The sequence below is a fragment of the Sminthopsis crassicaudata genome, chromosome 1, assembly GCF_048593235.1.
Source record: "Sminthopsis crassicaudata isolate SCR6 chromosome 1, ASM4859323v1, whole genome shotgun sequence".
Taxonomy (NCBI): domain Eukaryota; kingdom Metazoa; phylum Chordata; class Mammalia; order Dasyuromorphia; family Dasyuridae; genus Sminthopsis; species Sminthopsis crassicaudata.
Genome location: NC_133617.1, coordinates 485,727,799 through 485,746,057, shown reverse-complemented (window position 1 = coordinate 485,746,057; position 18,259 = coordinate 485,727,799). Strand labels below are relative to the sequence as shown.

General features: G+C 41.0%; 1 protein-coding gene across 4 annotated transcripts; it reads left to right on the top strand.

Moving 5' to 3' along the window:
• Window positions 1-3,018: 3,018 nt before the first annotated feature.
• On the top strand, window positions 3,019-8,383 carry ACTB (actin beta). 4 transcript variants are annotated; one of them, XM_074281237.1, is made up of 6 exons: window positions 3,019-3,240; window positions 5,316-5,444; window positions 5,825-6,064; window positions 6,548-6,986; window positions 7,099-7,280; window positions 7,525-8,383. In XM_074281237.1, exons 2-6 carry the CDS (start codon window positions 5,322-5,324, stop codon window positions 7,666-7,668), a joined length of 1,128 nt encoding a protein of 375 aa, XP_074137338.1. In that variant the 5' UTR covers window positions 3,019-3,240; window positions 5,316-5,321; the 3' UTR covers window positions 7,669-8,383. The 4 variants fall into 4 exon arrangements, with proteins under 4 accessions (XP_074137338.1, XP_074137339.1, XP_074137336.1 ...); XM_074281238.1 differs by having other exon boundaries at window positions 3,143-3,289; XM_074281235.1 differs by lacking the exon at window positions 3,019-3,240 and adding an exon at window positions 4,162-4,253.
• Window positions 8,384-18,259: the final 9,876 nt, after the last annotated feature.

Here is an 18,259-nt window from a genome sequence, read left to right as displayed (position 1 = left end):
TGGGATTAAAATCCAAAAGCCTAAAGTTCTTCTGAAGATCTGTAGCTCTGAAACACTAGGAGTTTAAGTCAACTGAACAAATATCCATTTTTAAATAACAATGGCTTTTTATTTCTCAAATTATGTGCCAAGAGAGTTTTCAGCATTCACCCTTGGAAAACTTTGTTTTCCAAATTTTTCTCCCTTCTTCCTTCCCTTCCCCCTCCCCTAGAAAGCATATACCTATATCTACATATTCACATGTACATACATACATATATACACATGCCCATACCATGTAGATTTACACATACACAATGCACCACTGCGTATATACATGTGTGTATACAAATTTATCTTATCTATGCACTGATGTGTGCATATACACATACTGCTTATATATGCACACAAACTTACATTCATCAATATGCGTATGTCTACATGTCTGAACACACGTTGACACATGTACACACATCTGTATTGTATGTATAGTTATACGTGTACATGTGCATCAACATGTGTGAGTATGCATGCATGTGTGCCTAGATGTATGTAGTTTTGCACGCATATATGTATACATAAATATACACATGCACATATATACATATACCTTTATTTGTATGATACAGATTTATATACTATATTATATATACAGGCATGTGTATGTTTGTGCGCAATGCCTATGTATACAGACTTACACGTGTGTACATAGATAATGCCCATATATGTGTGTACATAGACATCCTTGGAGAGACACACACAGAGTGCTTCCCTCCCCAGCCCTAGGAAGCATGATCTAGTAGTACTGGATTTAGCTTGATGAAGACATGAGCTCAAATCTCATCTGAGACACTTAATACCTTTCTGTGCTTCAGTCTCCTCATCTGTAAAAAGGGGAGGGGGCAGGCCTCAGAGGGCTCTCAGGGTCCCTTCCAAGCTCTGACTCTGATCCCTTTTATTCTCTGAAGGAAGAGGGAGTTCTTTTACGGGACAGTTGGTCTCTCTGTCCCCAGTCTCTCCTACAATATTTCTCCACAGTCTTCTCCCTGGCACACTGAGTTTCCCCAAGAAGTTTATTACCTTCCAGATGGCTCACTAAGCTGCATAGATATTGTGGGCGGATCAAACTGAGCTAGAAGCCTTCCAGCTCTCTGCGTGCAATGCAACCCTCCACCCAGACCCAGGAGCACAGCCCTGCAGAGTTGGTGCCGGGTCAGAGGTTAATGACCCTGGGGATGATTTTGGCTGTGATTCCATCCCTCACCTCAACTTTTTTTGAAAAAGAACTGCCTCCAAATCAGTCTAGTTCCATTGCAAATGTTCTTAGCTTCCAGCAGGGCTAAAACCGAAAGGTGGTGGGAGGGACTAATTTTATGCTTTTTTTTCCCCCTCAAAGTTAACCCTAGCATAATGGGGGGCGTGTGTGAAAATGCCCCTTTTTCACAATCTCCTCTGATCCTGGGATTTTGTGATTTCAGGACAGACCTTCCAGATTCCAGAAAGCGATGCAGTTTAATTTGGCAGAGGGGAAAGGAGACAGTAAGAAAAATCAAGTCTCGGGGAGGCCAGCCTCTCCCAGTCACTCGGAGAGCCCGAAGGGGAAGAGGAAGAGGAAGGGGGAGGGGACCGGCTGTGGCGGAGGCCCAGCTTCAGGTGTCTGTGTGTGGGTCCAGCCCCACCCCCACCCCAGTGAGAAATCCAAGCCTAATGGCAGAGTCCAAGTTGAGAAAAATAAAATGAATTAAGTTTGGGTCAGCCAAAGCTGCCTCAGCTTTCTGGGAGGTGGTAGGAGCTACTTTTTGTGCAAATGTTACTTACGGGCCCCTAGAGGTAAGAGAACTTTGCCCCGTGTTTACCAAAATGCAGTTTTTATCTTGAAATAGCAGCTTAACGCCCTTATAAGGCCAAACAACCTGCTCCTCAGTGTGCCCCGGATTTCTCACACCCAGCCTGCTTTCCTGACGTTACCTTTGTCCTCCCCGTGGGCTCTCGTGGTCCACACATGAATGGGGGATTGTGGATGTGTGGACACACACGCATATGCACAATATTCACAATCATAACCTTTTTGAAGCTTTTTTTTCTTTTAAAGAAACATGGCTCTATTTCTCAAGTCTTCAGCCCACTCCTTTGCACCTAGCAACTTCGAAAGCCCCTCCTCAAACTCCGCTCGGACAAATCAATCCACATCTCTATACTGAATCCCCGAAATTCAGTTTGGCGCCCTCCCCTGCCCCCTCCCCCCGAACAAGAACCCCGACATTTTGTCCTGTTATCCCCGAGGCCGGGAAACACGCACTTCTCGGAGAGTCACAATTGAGGGGACGGTTGGAGGGGTGAAGAAAGTGAATGAACACGGGGGGCGGGGGCACCCAGGCCTCTGGAGCGAGGGCTTGTGGAAAGCTCCGGGTCCCGCTCCCGGCGCGGCCCGGCTCGGGGAAGCAGAGCCTGTGCAAACAGCGGCGTTCTGGGTGGGATTGCGAGCCGACCCCGCGCACAGTTCCAGGCGGGGAGAATGACTCATAGGCACTATTGTTGGTGGGAGCCGCGAGGGGAGCCCCGCTTGGGAGTGTGGCGTTTCCTGGCACCGGCTGGGGTGGGTCCGAGCCTCCCCATCCCATCATGCCGGGGTGCCAGAGTCAATGGGTAGGGAGAGGGAGAAAGAGAAAGCGGGCCTGCACCAGCCCTCCTCCGCCCAGAGCGAGGGCCCGTCCCCAGCCCGAGGAAGTGCGGGGGGCCGAATTTAACATCAGGATTCTCTGACAAGGTTGGAAAAAAGCACGCACATACACCCCGACGCGCTGTACACAATAAAGCCGTCCTTCTGTCCGAGTTCTGTTAACAATCAGCCCTGCATTGCTGTGGCACTGATAATCAGAGCTTCAGAACGAGCAAAGAAAGGTTGGAGCCAGAGAAGCGCCCATAGAGAGCAAAAGCTGAAAAAACTCTCCCTCCCTCTTTTCTGTCTTTTTTTTTTTTTTTTTTTTTTTTTTTTTGCAAAAGGAGGAGAGAAGAAAAAAAAATGCTGCAATGTGCAAAGAGGCTCGTGAGTGAGCGACCCCGGGCCAATCAGAGCGCACCGTTCCGAAAGTTACCTTTTATGGCTCGAGCGGGGAGCTCGCGCGCCCTATAAAACCCGGAGCGCGAGCGCGCTGGAGTAGCTGTGAGCTCTTCCACCCAGCGTGCACTTGCCTCCCCCCTGCCTCCAGGTGCGGCACCACCTCCTCTCTCTCTTAAGGGTTTAAACTTGCCACTTCAAAGGTAAGAGCCTGCGAGAACCTTCTCTCCCTTCATCTCTGCTGTCTTCTGGGTGCGCATTTCTTTTTGCCTTTTTCCCACTCCGAGACCTTTAAAGGTGGAGGGGGGGGTGACGGGCATTGACCAGTGCCTGTAAGACTTTTTTGGGGAAGTATGTTTTGGGGAGGGGGTTAGGATGGAAACTTAACAAGAGCTAGGTGGGATGTCAGGGCAGTGGTAACCCTAGCTTCCATGCCCATTGAGCCGGCGCCCCTCGGCCTGGGCGGCGTGGGCGGGGGGTTAGCGTTTCGGGAAGTTGGGTCGGGCGTTGGGCTGAGCGTCTCCCGGCGGGCCTTGTAGGGTAATCAGCGCCTGCTCCGGGGCTCGTAGTCGGGCTCTCCCTTCGGCCCGGAGTAAGAGGATTTAGGCTGAGCGTTTGGAATAATGGGCCCCGGATGGTTACTACTCACTAATGGGGAAGGCTTAATCTGTTTGGCGCTGGGTAGACCAAGGTTGGGGCTCGAACCCCATCCAACCGGCTGAGCGAGGGCGCCTCCAGGCGCGGGCGGGGTTGGGAGAAGTTGTAAAGGGCGGGGGCGGCGGGAAAAGGGGAACCCAGGCAGGAGGGAGGGGGATGGGGAAGAGGAGCTTTAACCGCCGAGGAGGCGGGAGGGAGGTTGCCAGGGTGTGACCTGAGCCTCCTCCTTTGTAGCTGCTCGTGCTTTGCAGGGGGCATAAGAGGCGGTGGGCACAGTGCCTTGTGGGGGGAGGGAGAGGAGGTTCCGGTTCCTCCCTCCACTTTTCATTCAAAGGCGGGGGAATGAATTAAGGGTCTTTGTCTCAGGTCTGGGCCCCGTAGTGGCCGGGCCGGGAAGGGCGTGGGGTGGATTAACAGGTTATAGGGCGGAAGCTACAAAGTGCGGGGGGGTGGGGACAGCCCTGGTCCTCCCGGCTCTGCGGGAGTGGGAATGCCTCCTTTCCGCGGTGGGTGCAAGGGAAGTGGACTGGGGTCTGTTTGCAGCCGACTCGCGAAGCCGGTATGGGTTTGTGGAGAAGTGAAAGTCGTTAGCTTTGCAAGCCCAAGTTCCAAGTCTGCTGCTTTGATTATTACATCCGTTCCCTAAAAGGGGAAATTTTTTTAAGGAGGGGGAAGGACTGTCACTTGAAATAGTATCTTGATTTTTAATTTAAACTGTTACTGTGAAACGGAATCCCTTTTCTAGAAAAATTTTTAGTGCTTTAAGGAGTGAAGGAAAAGGGATTTTTATGCCCCCTTGGCCTAGTGATTGCAGAGACTTGTCTCAAGCCTTAATTGGCTTTGAATGACTGGCTCCCCACTTCTCCCGAGGCTTGATTTTCCCAGAACTGGGTGGGGACTGTCCGGGATGAGTTCCTTCCCTAAATCTCGGGGGTGCTGGGCGGCGTGAGTAACTTCCCCTTTTGAACTTCTCCTGCCCAGCGCCGGCAGCGCCCTGCTCTCCTGGAGCCGCTTGCATAAGCGTGGCTGCCAGACCCATCCCTGCTGCTAACGTCTGGCAGGGGTGGGTGGGGTGGGGAGTGGAGACTGGAGACTGATCTGGGTGTGGCCACACCGCCAAGCCTCATTTTGAAAAAGGCCAGGGGGAGGAGGGAGCAAGGGGGAGTGGTTTCTCCTTTTTTAATCGAGTCTCCCTTTAAAAGAAGGGGGGGGAGAAACCTGGCTTCCTGCCGCACCACTGACTTCTGCAAAGCTGCCTCTTACCATTGCCTTTTATGGTAATAATGAGAGGCAAGAGAGCTGGGACTTCCTTTGTCCCAAATCTCTAAGGCGAAAAATGCAAGCGGGCACTCCCCCTAGCGGCCACAGAGGAGAGGTGCGTTCAATTGACAGGAAACTGAGAAGGAAGCTGGTTGGGGAGTGGTCCCTCCAATCTGCTTGGTCATCTCCATCACAGTACGCCTCCACCATAGCATCTCAAGAATAGGATGGAAGAATCTGCACTTTAACTTGACTGCTACTTTATTAAATGTGGATTGGCATTTTATTTTATTTTGGCTTTCAAAGGACCCAGAGTATTTGAATTAAAACATTGTAACCCTTACACTGTTTCTCTCAACAGTTCGCCATGGATGATGATATTGCTGCTCTCGTTGTTGACAATGGCTCTGGAATGTGCAAAGCTGGCTTTGCAGGAGATGATGCCCCTCGGGCTGTGTTCCCTTCCATTGTTGGGCGCCCCAGACATCAGGTATGCACAGTAGCTTATGGGGAATTCTGGCAAAAATCTTAAACCTTGCTGGCTGGAAGGATATTGAAGGGATTTTCTTTGCAAAGAGCCTAGAACAATTGTGGGAATTGGCTTGGAGAGGGATAAATCAACAGGTCAGGTGGCATTTACCTGAGCCTAATTAATGTGACTATATTAACTAAGAACTCATTTACTGCACATAATGGCCACTTAAATTTGAGCAAGTTGTTTTTAATTTGATTTTTAGTTCAGTTATCTGTAAAATGAGAGACTTGCATTTCTGACAATTTTTAGCACTAAAAATCTAGAACCTTCACAAATACAAATTATAAATATTACTGGTAGAATGAGACTGACAATTGGTGTTTTTTCCTCTGCAGGGTGTGATGGTGGGCATGGGCCAGAAAGATAGCTACGTGGGGGATGAGGCCCAGAGCAAGAGAGGTATCCTGACCCTGAAGTATCCCATTGAACATGGTATTGTCACCAACTGGGATGACATGGAGAAGATCTGGCATCACACTTTCTACAATGAGCTCCGTGTCGCCCCTGAGGAGCACCCTGTGCTGCTCACAGAAGCTCCCCTGAACCCCAAAGCCAACAGAGAAAAGATGACTCAGGTTTGTGGGCTTCTTGGGGTACCATGATTTTTAAGCCATGTCAACTTCATCTATTTGCTATTCTTTTACACCCTGCTTCACCTTTCTCTTCTCTTCCCTTTTTTTTCTTTGCCATTGTCTATAGGGTTTTTCTTCTCTGACCTGAGTCTTCTCTTTGGATATCTACAGGTTCTGTTTGCTTTTTCTGAACTGACTTTATTTTTTCACTAGCAATTTGAATCGTTTGTCTAGGTACTAACAGTTCACTTGTCTTGGGTGACTTCTAAAAATCTAAACTCAAACTTTAGTTTTTGCCATAAGCTGGTATATCTCTAAGATAACAATGTGTGGGTCTTAGAACAACAGTTAAAAATTTTGTTTTTACTTCAGGATATTTACAAACCTACAAATGTGTTGCGCACTTGCATGATTATCCATAACCTTGCTGTATACATTTTGCAATGTTTACTGTACTCACTCAACTGCTTTACTCTCTATTTCCAGATTATGTTTGAGACCTTCAACACCCCAGCCATGTACGTTGCCATCCAGGCTGTGCTGTCCCTGTATGCCTCTGGTCGTACTACTGGTATTGTGATGGACTCCGGTGATGGTGTGACCCACACTGTGCCCATCTATGAAGGTTATGCCCTTCCCCATGCCATCCTCCGTCTGGATCTGGCTGGCCGTGATCTGACGGACTACCTCATGAAGATCCTGACCGAGAGAGGGTACAGCTTCACTACCACAGCTGAGAGGGAAATTGTACGTGACATCAAGGAGAAGCTGTGCTATGTCGCCCTAGACTTTGAACAGGAGATGGCCACTGCTGCATCTAGCTCCTCTCTGGAAAAGAGCTATGAGCTTCCTGATGGTCAGGTTATCACCATTGGCAACGAGAGATTCCGATGCCCAGAAGCTCTCTTCCAACCATCTTTCTTAGGTAAGGATTTTTTCCTCTCTTAAACATCCACTGTTTACTTAAGGATTAGTGGACCAAAGGAGGAAATTTTTTTTTTTAAAGACTAAAATTCATTTGCTGCTTCTCCATGTAGGTATGGAATCCTGTGGAATCCATGAAACTACCTTCAACTCCATCATGAAGTGTGATGTTGACATCCGTAAGGATCTGTATGCTAATACCGTATTGTCTGGTGGTACCACCATGTACCCAGGCATTGCTGACAGGATGCAGAAGGAGATTACAGCCCTCGCCCCCAGCACAATGAAAATCAAGGTGAGTTGGTTAAGAACTGCTCTAAGACAGCCTGGTGCTTAGTAAATGCTATGCTATTATTTGGGGAATCAGCCAAAATTTATTGAGTTGCTTAGATTTGTTCCTTATTTGCCTCCCCCTCTGTCATGTTCAGAGCATCCTCTTACCAGGTTTTAATTGGCTTATCAGAATTGATGTATGTTCTGAAATGACTTGGTTCTATTGGGAATTAATGTGGTATTTCTTCTCTTTTTTTAAACTATAGATCATTGCCCCACCTGAGCGCAAATACTCTGTCTGGATTGGAGGCTCCATCCTGGCCTCTCTTTCCACCTTCCAGCAGATGTGGATCAGCAAGCAGGAGTATGATGAATCTGGGCCCTCCATTGTCCACCGCAAATGCTTCTAAATGGACTGTTTGTTTTTTTTTTTTTTGTTTTTGTTTTTTTTTTTTTTTTTTTGGTTGGTTTTTTTCAAAGGGTGTGACATAATTGCCCAAAAGAGATGAGATTGGCATGGCTTTATTTGTTTTTTTTTTTTGTTTTTGTTTTGTTTTTTTTTTTTGGCGCTTGACTCAGGATTTAAAAACTGGAACGGTGAAGGTGATGAGCAGTCTAAGTATGTTGGAGGCAAACATCCCCAAAGTTCTACAGTGCGTCTTCAGGACTCTGATTGTACATGTTTGTTTTTTGTTTTTTTTTTTTAAGTCATTCCAAATATTGTATAATGCATTGTTACAGAGTTACTTGCCTCTATGAAGGCTGTCCTGCTCTTACACACAGAGCAAAGGAGCTACTTAACAAATCCAGGCGGGGAGGGGGGGGGAGGAGGGAAGGTACTAGTATTGCTTTACATGTAAATTATGTAATCCTTTAAAACAAAACAAAAAAAAAACTTTTTGTATCTTCCGCCTTAATACTTGTTCCTTTTTTTTTTTTTAATTGTCAGAGCCATAAAAAAATGGCCCCCTAAATTCCCTCCCTGCCCCCAACATAGATGTGAATGCAGACTTTACAGTCTCCCGCTGAGTTTTGAGATTGGTGCCAGTACTTGGGGGAGGGGAGGAGCTTTACCTGTACACTGACTTAAGACCAGTTCAAATAAAAGTGCACACGTTAAAGAAACTTGGCCAATTGTGTTGTGTTATGCTTGTCTTTCAATCTTGGTTATAGCCAAATCAGCTTGCTTTTTCCCCCCCCCTGTTGAATGAGAAAGTTTTGGCTCCTTTATTAAGTTTTAAATAGCATTTAAAATTTTAAATACATGTAAAGATTTCTTCCCACTACAGCAAGTAATCTGATATGTTGGCTCATATTTTAGTAATAAATTTAGTAAAGTTTTTTATTCATGTAGTTCAGATAACAGTAGTTATTCACTTCTCCCTGGCAGCCTTGAGTAGAATATGATCTGCAAAATGTTCATATGATAAGTCATCAACCTGGTCTATTAACTTCGGTGATAGTTTTTGGAGCTTTAAGGAACCTGGAACCTGGCTCAGTTACCTTCAATCTCCCTTCTTCATGCCCTTTGCTTTGTAATGGGAAAATATCTATGTAACATAGCTAGGAATTGAACTATAATTTTACTGACTTTCCTTAAACTATGCCCCTTCCCACCACCCTTTTGCCACTGGTAACCATAATTGTTGAGTATGGCTAGTAGGCCTCTAAGATTTTAACATTAGGTTGTAGGGGAATGATAGGCAAATGAAAACTTGCTTTGGGATTAGAAATTTATGGAGAAGCATAAGATAATTATGAGCCATTTACCTCCTGGGATATCTTTTGGGTGATCAAATGGGGACGGCAAGGGAGTTGGTTAGTTCCTATACACCTGTGGGGAGGGAGGCAGGGAGGCTAGCAGTTTTCACTCTCTTGCAGAAATTCCAGGCACCTTAACATAAACCTTTAACAAGCACTAGAGGATAAAGTTTTTAGGAAGTGCCATATTTTGTGAATTCCAAGAATTGGTTCCTATCCTCCTGACACTAGGCTGCAGACATCCTTTTGTCAAAAACAGAATGGGAACATAATCCCCTCCCCAACCTCATCCCTTTTTACCATAGAAATAGCATAGGGAGGTTAAAGACAAACGGAATGCAAAATATGGAGCATCCAAGTAACAATTCACAATATCACCCTTCAAATGAACCACTCCTTATAACAAAAAGTAAAACTAAAAGACTACTAACTACAGATGACCAGTGATGTACCTCATCCATGGTTCTCCTTTATTCTCACCTTCATATTAGGAATATGGTCACTTCCTCTTCACCTCAGGGCCCAAACCCAGAAATGTGGCCAGGGTGGGCTAGGCTCTGCAAGAAAACATGTAGATACCAGGTGATATCAAAATGTAGCTTGGGATTTGGGTATTGCCAACTTTTTACATGCACAGGTACAGCTTTTGGTTTTTGAGGGGTTTTTTTTGGCTGTAGCAGGAACTTACCTGCCTTGCAGTTTCTCTTTGTCAGTTGAGCAATATTTATAATAATTGGTGGGTTTTTTAAAAGGTTTTTAAAACATTTTTTTAAACATTAAGCATTGAAAAGACCTGAATTCAAGTCCTGCTTCAAACTTTTACTTGCTATGAAGTCTGGGGCAAAATCACTTAACCTCCCCTTAAATTCAATTTCCTCAGTTAAATGAGAAGGATATAATTATTTAATAGCTTTTAAGTCCTTTTCAGCTCTAATTTTGTTAATCCTATAAATATACATTCAAATAAAGACCAATCAGTTCTAAGTAATTTTGAATTCCAAATTTTCTCTGTTCAGCCTCTTCTCTGCCCATTGAAAAAGTGAAAAAGATTTTTTCATTAAATATTTTCAAGAAATTTTTAAGTCTCCTTTAACCCTTCCCTAATTGCTCAGCTTCTGGGACATCTACATAAATCTTAATCTCAGTTATCTCAATTTTCCATTTAATCTCAGAGTTTATGGAGCACTTGGCTTGTGTCACATTGTGTTCAGTTACACAAGTATTGTCCAACTCTTTTGACCTTGACTCCATTTGAGGTTTTCTTGGCAAAGAGAGTGGATCGGTTTACCATTTCCTTCTCCAGCTCATTTTACAGATGGGAAAACTGAGGCAAACCGGGTAACTTGCTCTGGGTCACACAGCTGGTAAGTATTTGAGGCCAGATTTGAGTATATTTATTCCCGACTCTAGACCTGATGCTGTATTTACTGCGCCATCTAGCTGCCTGTGAAGCAAGTAGTACAAGTAATAACAGGCCTGTTTTTCAGATGAGGAGACAAGTTCATGGAAGGGGATGTAACTTGTGACTTTCACATAATCCAGTGGGGGTAGAACCAGATTCTCAGGCCTTCTGACTCCTTAATGAATGAGTTCTCTTTCCATTCCACCACATTGCCTCTTTGTTGATGGGAACACAGATGGGACCAAATCTCAGAAAATACTTTTAAAAAGAACAGAACATCAATATTAATAACTTCCAGAAAACCCCCACCATGTTCCAAATCTAAATAAAAAAGTTAGGGGTTAGGCCACTTTCATTCTGGCATTCTTCTAGGATAACTATACTGGAAAGAGTTCTAGAGGTCACTGAGTCCACTCTACCAGTGATGGATGAGTCCCTAACAAGGGAAATGCTTTGCCTAAGTTAAGTCAACAAATATTTAAGCACTTACTATATATTACAGGCACTGTGTGTACTAAGACTATTCAGGCAGAAAAGGGCAGAACCAACATCTGACCCCCAAATCCAGCATGCTATGCTGTAAGAACTGAATGTAAATCTTAGTACATTTGTTTGTGGTTTTTTTTTTTTTTTTTTTGGGGGGGGGGAGGAACAACTAGTTAAAACAACTATTTCCCATAGTATAATCCCTCAGTTGACATTTATGTTTTGGAAACATCTACATAAAAATCTAAAGTAAATAGAGAACAAAAACATTGCTGGTCAAGAAGCTGTTAACCTCAATTTATTATTTCAAGAAGAACTGTTTGCCTTGGTGTGTCTTTTCTTTCTTTCTTTTTTTAAGAGCCTTGTTTGAGCATGGATAAATGGCATCATCCAAGCTTCAGGTTTTCTGAATGAAAAATGAGTGATGCTTGAACTGCTCACCTCCCAGGATGGTGGTAAGACCTGTTCTCTGGAATCAATGAAGGGACCAGCCAGTATTTTTATTTTAAAATTTTGTGGTCTTCATTTGTTTTTATATCTCCTTCATTTCCTCCCAACATATCCCCTTTCTCCTCCTAGAGAACTATCCCTTATAACAAAAAAAATAAAAGAGGAGGGGGAATCATTGAGCCAAACTACACAACTGTCAAACCAAATAATTCTCTTTTTTTTTCATAACCCAGAAACTTGACATCATCGAAAGTGCTCCACCCACAGAGTGCCTAAGAAGGAAGAAGGTACCTCCTCATATCTCTTCTATGGAGTCAATCTTGGGTATGAGAAAAACACAGAATTCAAGGTTGAGTTTTTTCTTTTTTTTTCCTAACAAGTAATCATGAAGCACCTAGTATGTGCTAAGACACTACTAGATCCTGAAGATACAAATATAAAAGTAAGAGTCCTTCCTCTCTTCCTGGATGACCCTGTTTTCCCAGGAGGATACATGTTTATTAGGGAAGTAAATCTAGCATATACTATCCTTCCCTAGAGAATACAATTATTGGAGAAGAAACCAAATTGTAAAAATTATTTAAATGTAAGCAGTGCCTCACGTTTTACAAAATGATTTATAAATATACTTTTCCATTAGATTCTTTTAACAACTCTATGAGGTAGATACTATTATCCCCATTTTACAGATGCAAAAGCTAAGGCTTAGAAAGGTTAACTGACATAGGGTTACATAGCTACCAAATGTCTCAAGGAGGATTTTGAATTCACATCTCTATGACTCTAAGTCATATAATATATATATTATGCTGCACTAACCCTCAAACTATAATTCTGGTCATGGTTTGCCAGGTTTCTATTGTGGATATTTGGACCACACATCTAGTCATTGTTTACTGGAAATTGATTCTTTTCATCTTTATTGGTTGGGTTCTTCTCTTTCGAATTTTATCATAAGCATATCTCTTAGCTCTTTCCCAGTCTCTTGTCTCACTGTTTCTATCTCTACTTTCCCAGCACAATAACAATAGCACATATTCATAAAGTAACAAAAGAAAAATTAAATATTAAAAATATTAAAATTATTAAATATTAAATATTAAATTAATTTAATATTTATATTATATATATATATAATATATATATTTTATATATATAATATATATAATATATATATTATATATATATAAAATAATTTAATATTAATAATATTAAATATATTAAATATTAAATATTAAAAAATAAGAGTACTTGCATCTGTAAAACACTGTCTTCACAACAGCCATATACTATAGATTATCAAAGAGCTAATATCAGAACTGAGATTTTTGACAGTTCTTCTATCTTTGAATTCAGTGCTCCTCTGAAACATAGAAAATGCCATGTTGTGAAGAGCTTTAAATGCCAAGCAGAGGTCTTTATATTTGATCCTTGAGGCAATAGGGAAAGCTGGTAGTGTTTGGAGGGGGCATAGATAACATGGTCAGATCTATGTTTTAGGAAAATCATTTTGGCAGCTGAATGGAGGGTAGACTAGAGTGGGGTAAGCAGGCCAATTAGAAGATTGGATATGGTCATATACAGTCCAAGCAAGAAGTGAAATGGGGTGGTGGTTGTGTAAAAGGAGAGAAAGGGAAATGTTGTAGAGAAAGAAACTGCAAGATCTGGCAAAGGATTAAATATGTGGTATGAGAGTGAATCAAGACAGGGATGCCATCATCTGATGACTAGCAGAATGATGGGTTTGTACAGTAACAGGAAGTTATCAGTCTTCCCTCTAGCCTTCTTATTAATCCACTGATCAACAAACATTTATTCAGTGCCTTCTATGTATAGAATTCTATGAGAGATCCAAATTTTTAGGATATTATCCCTGCCTTCCAAAAGCTTCTGATGTTGTAGAAAAGATTAGAACGTATCAATAAGCATTTTTAAGCACCTACTATATGCCTGGTACTGTTCTAATCATTGAGATTGCAAAGAAAGACAAAAAACAGTCTTTGCCTTTTGGGAGCTCACAATTTAATAATTTAATTTTCTAGTAGAAAAGATGAGAACATGGCAAGAAGCCTTTATTAAGCACCTACTATATGCCTAAAATTGTTCTAAGCATGGGGCATACAAAGAGAGGCAAAAAGTCTTGTTATCAAGGAATTCAATTTAATGAGGTAGTCAAGGAGACAAGATGCAAACAATTATGTATACACAAAACATATCAGATAAATTAGAGATAAATCTCATAGGGAAGGCACTAATATGCAATGTTTGCTATAAATGACATGAAATAGATAAATATAAGAGGTTAAGGAAATTCAGAAGACAGAGATTCCTTCCGTTAGAAAGAAGGATTTGCCAACTCACTTCCAGTTGATCAATGATGGACAGAAACAACTACACCCAGAGAAGGAACACTGGGAAATGAATGTAAATTGTTAGCACTACTGTATCTACCCAGGTTACTTATACCTTCGGAATCCAATACTTAATGTGCAACAAGAAAATTGGATTTACACACATATATTGTATCTAGGTTATACTGTAACACATGTAAAATGTATGGGATTGCCTGTCATCTAGGGGAGGGAGTAGAGGGAGAGAAGGGAAAATTTGGAAAAATGAATACAAGGAATAATGTTATTAAAAAATTATTCATGCATATATACTGTCAAAATTTTATAATTATAAAATTTAAAAAAAATAAATAAAAATAAAATCTGGAGATCTCTTAAAAAAAAAAGAAAGAAGGATTTGAATGTAGGGGAAGAAATTATGGGGGTAAGTCACAGCACAGGTCAAGGTGAAGATAGGGGAAAATTCTAGTCTTGTTTGAAAACGGTGATTATTCCAGTTTGGTGGAAAACTAGGGCATATGTATCCCATATGGGGCAGCTGGGTGGCGCCATAGTGCACAGAGTGCTGGGCTTGGAATAGGGAAGATTCATCTTCCTTTGTTCAAATAGAACCTCAGATACATAATAGCTATGTGACTCTGAGCAAGTCACTTAACTCTTTTTGCCTCAGTTTTCTCATCTGTAAAATGAGCTGGAGAAGGAAATGGCAAACCAATATGCTATCTTTGCCCAAAAAAATCCCAAAAGGGGTCATGAAAACTGAAAGGACGTTCTATACAATTTCTTTTACGGGCTCTAACATTTCTTTCTGCTCTTCTTTATTCCTGGGGTTTTGCTTACTTTTTTTCTATTTACTCCGGTGCATGGGTTCTTAATAACCTATTTTGTGTCATGGACCTTGACAGTCTTGTAGAACCTATAAACTTCTTTTTAGAATACTTTTAAATGAGTAAAATAATATACATAGGCTTCAAAGGAAATCAATAGCTATTTTTAAAAAAATGTTCATGGACTCTAGTTAAAGAACACCAATGGTTTTCTTCCTCACTCTTTGCCTGTTGAGATTCTTTGGTTTCTTCAAGACAGAGCTACTTAGAGGCAACAGTTAGCTGGTGCTTTATAAACTGTTGGTCAGGAAGACTTGACTTCAAATTCTACCTTAGTAGCTCCAGGACCCTGGACATATCACTTAATCTCTAACTGCCTGAGTTTTCTTAAATGTAAAATGAGGATAATAACGGTACATACTTCCCAGGCTTGTCATGAAGGTCAAAGGAGATAATTATAAAGTGCTTAACACACAGTAGGTGCTTCATCATTGCTTATTTACTTCTTTTAAGACCTAGCCTATCTGCCTTCTTATCCATCAGTTCTTCTTTTTTACTTTCTTCAGCCAGCTGAATGTGATCTGCTTCATTTTACCTGGAATTCTCCTTTGTACTTTTATTCTAGTTATTGGTGAACATGCCTTATCCCACCTATTAAATTCCAGTATTCTGTTGAGAACTTCTGGAACTATTATAATAAAAAGGATAAGGACTGGTTCTGTGGTTTATTTGATATAGGGAAGTCTCAGATGAGAGAATTCTATAACAGAGCCCCATCCAGGGCACTGACAATAGGATCTCTGCAATGGTAGAAAGGATTTCTTCATTGGCAAATCATCACTCTGGATTCAAAATAAATTTATTTAGTGCTTTAAAGTTGCTCTTTTAAAATAAAAATCACATATGTAGCACCTACTATGTGCCAGGCATTATGTTAAGCATTTTTTTCCCAAATGTTATCTCCTATGATACTCATAACAACCCTGTGAGGATAAAATGCTTTTATTATCTCCATTTTATAATTGAGGAAACTCAAGCAGACAAAATATAAGTGATTTGCCCAAGATTGTGCAGTAATAAATATTTGAGGCCAAATTGAACACAGGTCTTTCTGATCAAGATCAGCACTCTTATTTATTGCACTACCAGCTACCTCTATGTTCTTTTTCTCTTTTGCTTTGAGGTAGGGATGAGGATGGAATTAACTGTAGATAATTATGTTTTCAGGCAATGCAAGAATGTTTTTATGATTCTACCATTGTCAAAGATCAAGCTATGAGGACCTGTCTGAGTATTCTAAGGTCAAATAGATAAATTGCATTTTATCCTTAGTTTCAATCTCTCCACCAAATACTTTTAAAAAATTAGTAATAATCAGATTATTCACTCATTCACTTATTCATTTAACAAGCATGTATTTTAATTAATACAAAAATTATATATTAAGAGGCAGCTAGGTGGCGCAGTGGATAGAGCACCAGCCTTGAATTCAGGAGGACCCGAGTTCAAATTTGATCTCCACTTAATACTTCCTAGCTGTGTGACTCTGGGCAAGTCACTTAACCCCAGCCTTGGGGGTGGGGGAATTACATATTAAGTCCATATACTTTGTTTCCAGCACTATAATAAAACTGATTATTTTCACCTCTTTTAGATCTAATAGACCAGTCAAAATCAAACAAAGTAATTCAGTCTGAAAGGGGGTTTATTGGTGCTAGAAATGTGAAAGTTGGATTTCTTGGAGCTCTAGAGAAGGTATTTTGTGATACAACTACCTATCTATGATGAATAAAAAGACAACTTTTTTTGTGTTAAAACCTTGTCTTTCCTTTAAGACAAAACTAACATCCTTCTGTCCTCCCTCCCTTCTTTCTTCCTCTTTTTCCCTCCTTCCTTCCCTTCCTCCCACCTTTTCTTCTTTTCCTGATTCCTCTAGCCCTTCTCCATTACTTCTGTGTTCCTTATCTACAAAGGGATTTATCCCATTCTAATTTGCATCATAAAGGATAGGTAGCTCAGTGGAATAGATGGAGTATTAAACTTCAAATCCTCAAATCAGAAAGACTCATCTTCCTGAGTTCTAATCTGGCCTCAGACTAATTGTGTGACTGTGGGTAAGTCACCTCACCCTGTTTGTCTCAGTTTCCTCATCAGTAAAATGATCTGGAGAAGGAAATGGCAAATCACTCCAGTATCTTTGCCAAGAAAACTCCAAATGGGGTCACATAAGACCAAAACGACTGAATAACAACATCAAAATTTATATTACACTTATTTGCATTTATGCCTTAGTTTAACTGATTTGTTAAATTCCTTGAAGACAAGTCTGTATATGTTGGCAGCCATGTAGTATGGTAGATAGAGCTGGACCTAGAATCAGGAAGATCTGATTTTTAAAAATACTGCCTTAGATGCTAGTTATATGACTCAGAACAAGTCACTTAACATCACTGCCTCAGTTTTCTTAAATGTAAGATGAGAGGATAATTAAACATACTTTACAATATATGATCAATGAAGATAACTTATGTAACCATCTAAATTCTGGATTTTATTATTTATTTTTGAATTCTACCCCTCTAATCCACTTTCTGCCATTTTTTGTTGAACTATTCATAGATAATAGAACTAGTTCTTACTGGGGAATCAATCATTACTCTTATGTATTTGATCTGACCCCAAAACACAATGGTTTTCAAACCTAAATTTTCATCTTAATTTGCAGAGGAGCAAAAGAGTAAGTATTAAGTAACTGTAAATAAACTGTGAGTTTCTTATTGGAGATATTTCATAGAAGCTAATGAAATTTTTTTTTAATTGTTGTTTGCAGGATGGGGGTAGTGGAGAATAGGAAGTGATTTGAGGACTTACTTTTTGAGGAAATCTCTATAGGATTTTTCTGAGTTTTATCATAAGTCTAAGTAGGAGAGTAAGGTTCTAATTCTTCTATGAGAGGCAGTGTTGGAAAAGTGATGGAAAGAGCCTTGACATATATCAATAGACTTTCTTTTAGACTAAGTTCTGTTTCTATTTCAGTTTGACTGGCCTGTTTGTAAAATTGGAGAGGTAAGTGCAATGTTTAGTGTACTGGGTCTGGAAACTGGAAGACTGATGTTCAAAATAACTAATTACTTGCGCCTCAGACACTTACTAATTGTGTTTTTGTTAAGTAATCCTATTTGGGGTTTGCTATTTCTTTCTCCAGCTCATTTTACAGATGAGAAAACTGAGGCAGAAGTTTAGGATGTGTTATTGTTGTCAGCTTAGAAGATACTTTTTTAGGTTTGATTTCTTTTTAATTCTAAACCCAATACTCTCTCCACTTTGCCACCTGGCTGCCCTACTGGCTGTGTAGTTCTGAGCAAATCATTTAACAGCTGTTTGCCTCAGTTTCCCCAAGGGTAAAAGAGAGATAACAAGAAGAGCTGGGATTTATGAGGCACCTAGAACAGTATTATACGGTTAGCTATAACTGTTTTTAAGTTATCTGTTACTTGAGATAAGTTCCTTCACTTGAAAAATGAGATATTGAGAACTAAAAGTTGACCGTTATAAAATGCTTTATTTATACTATTTCACTGAATCCTCAATAATTCAAGGATCCAGATTTTAAGGGATAAGTATAGTAATTCCCTCTGCACTTCCAGAGATAGTGTTTGGGAAGTGCTGTGACCAAAAACAATTCCTAAGTTCTGAGCCAACGTGCTGAAAGTAAGCAGCTTTT

Excerpts from the sequence above, each read along its gene's own strand:
- ACTB (XM_074281235.1), top strand. The coding sequence starts at position 4,185 with ATGCCTCCTTTCCGCGGTGGGTGCAAGGGAAGTGGACTGGGGTCTGTT. Across the intron at positions 6,987-7,098 it reads CTTCCAACCATCTTTCTTAG|GTATGGAATCCTGTGGAATC; the intron begins GTAAGGATTTTT and ends TTCTCCATGTAG. Across the intron at positions 7,281-7,524 it reads CCAGCACAATGAAAATCAAG|ATCATTGCCCCACCTGAGCG; the intron begins GTGAGTTGGTTA and ends TTTAAACTATAG.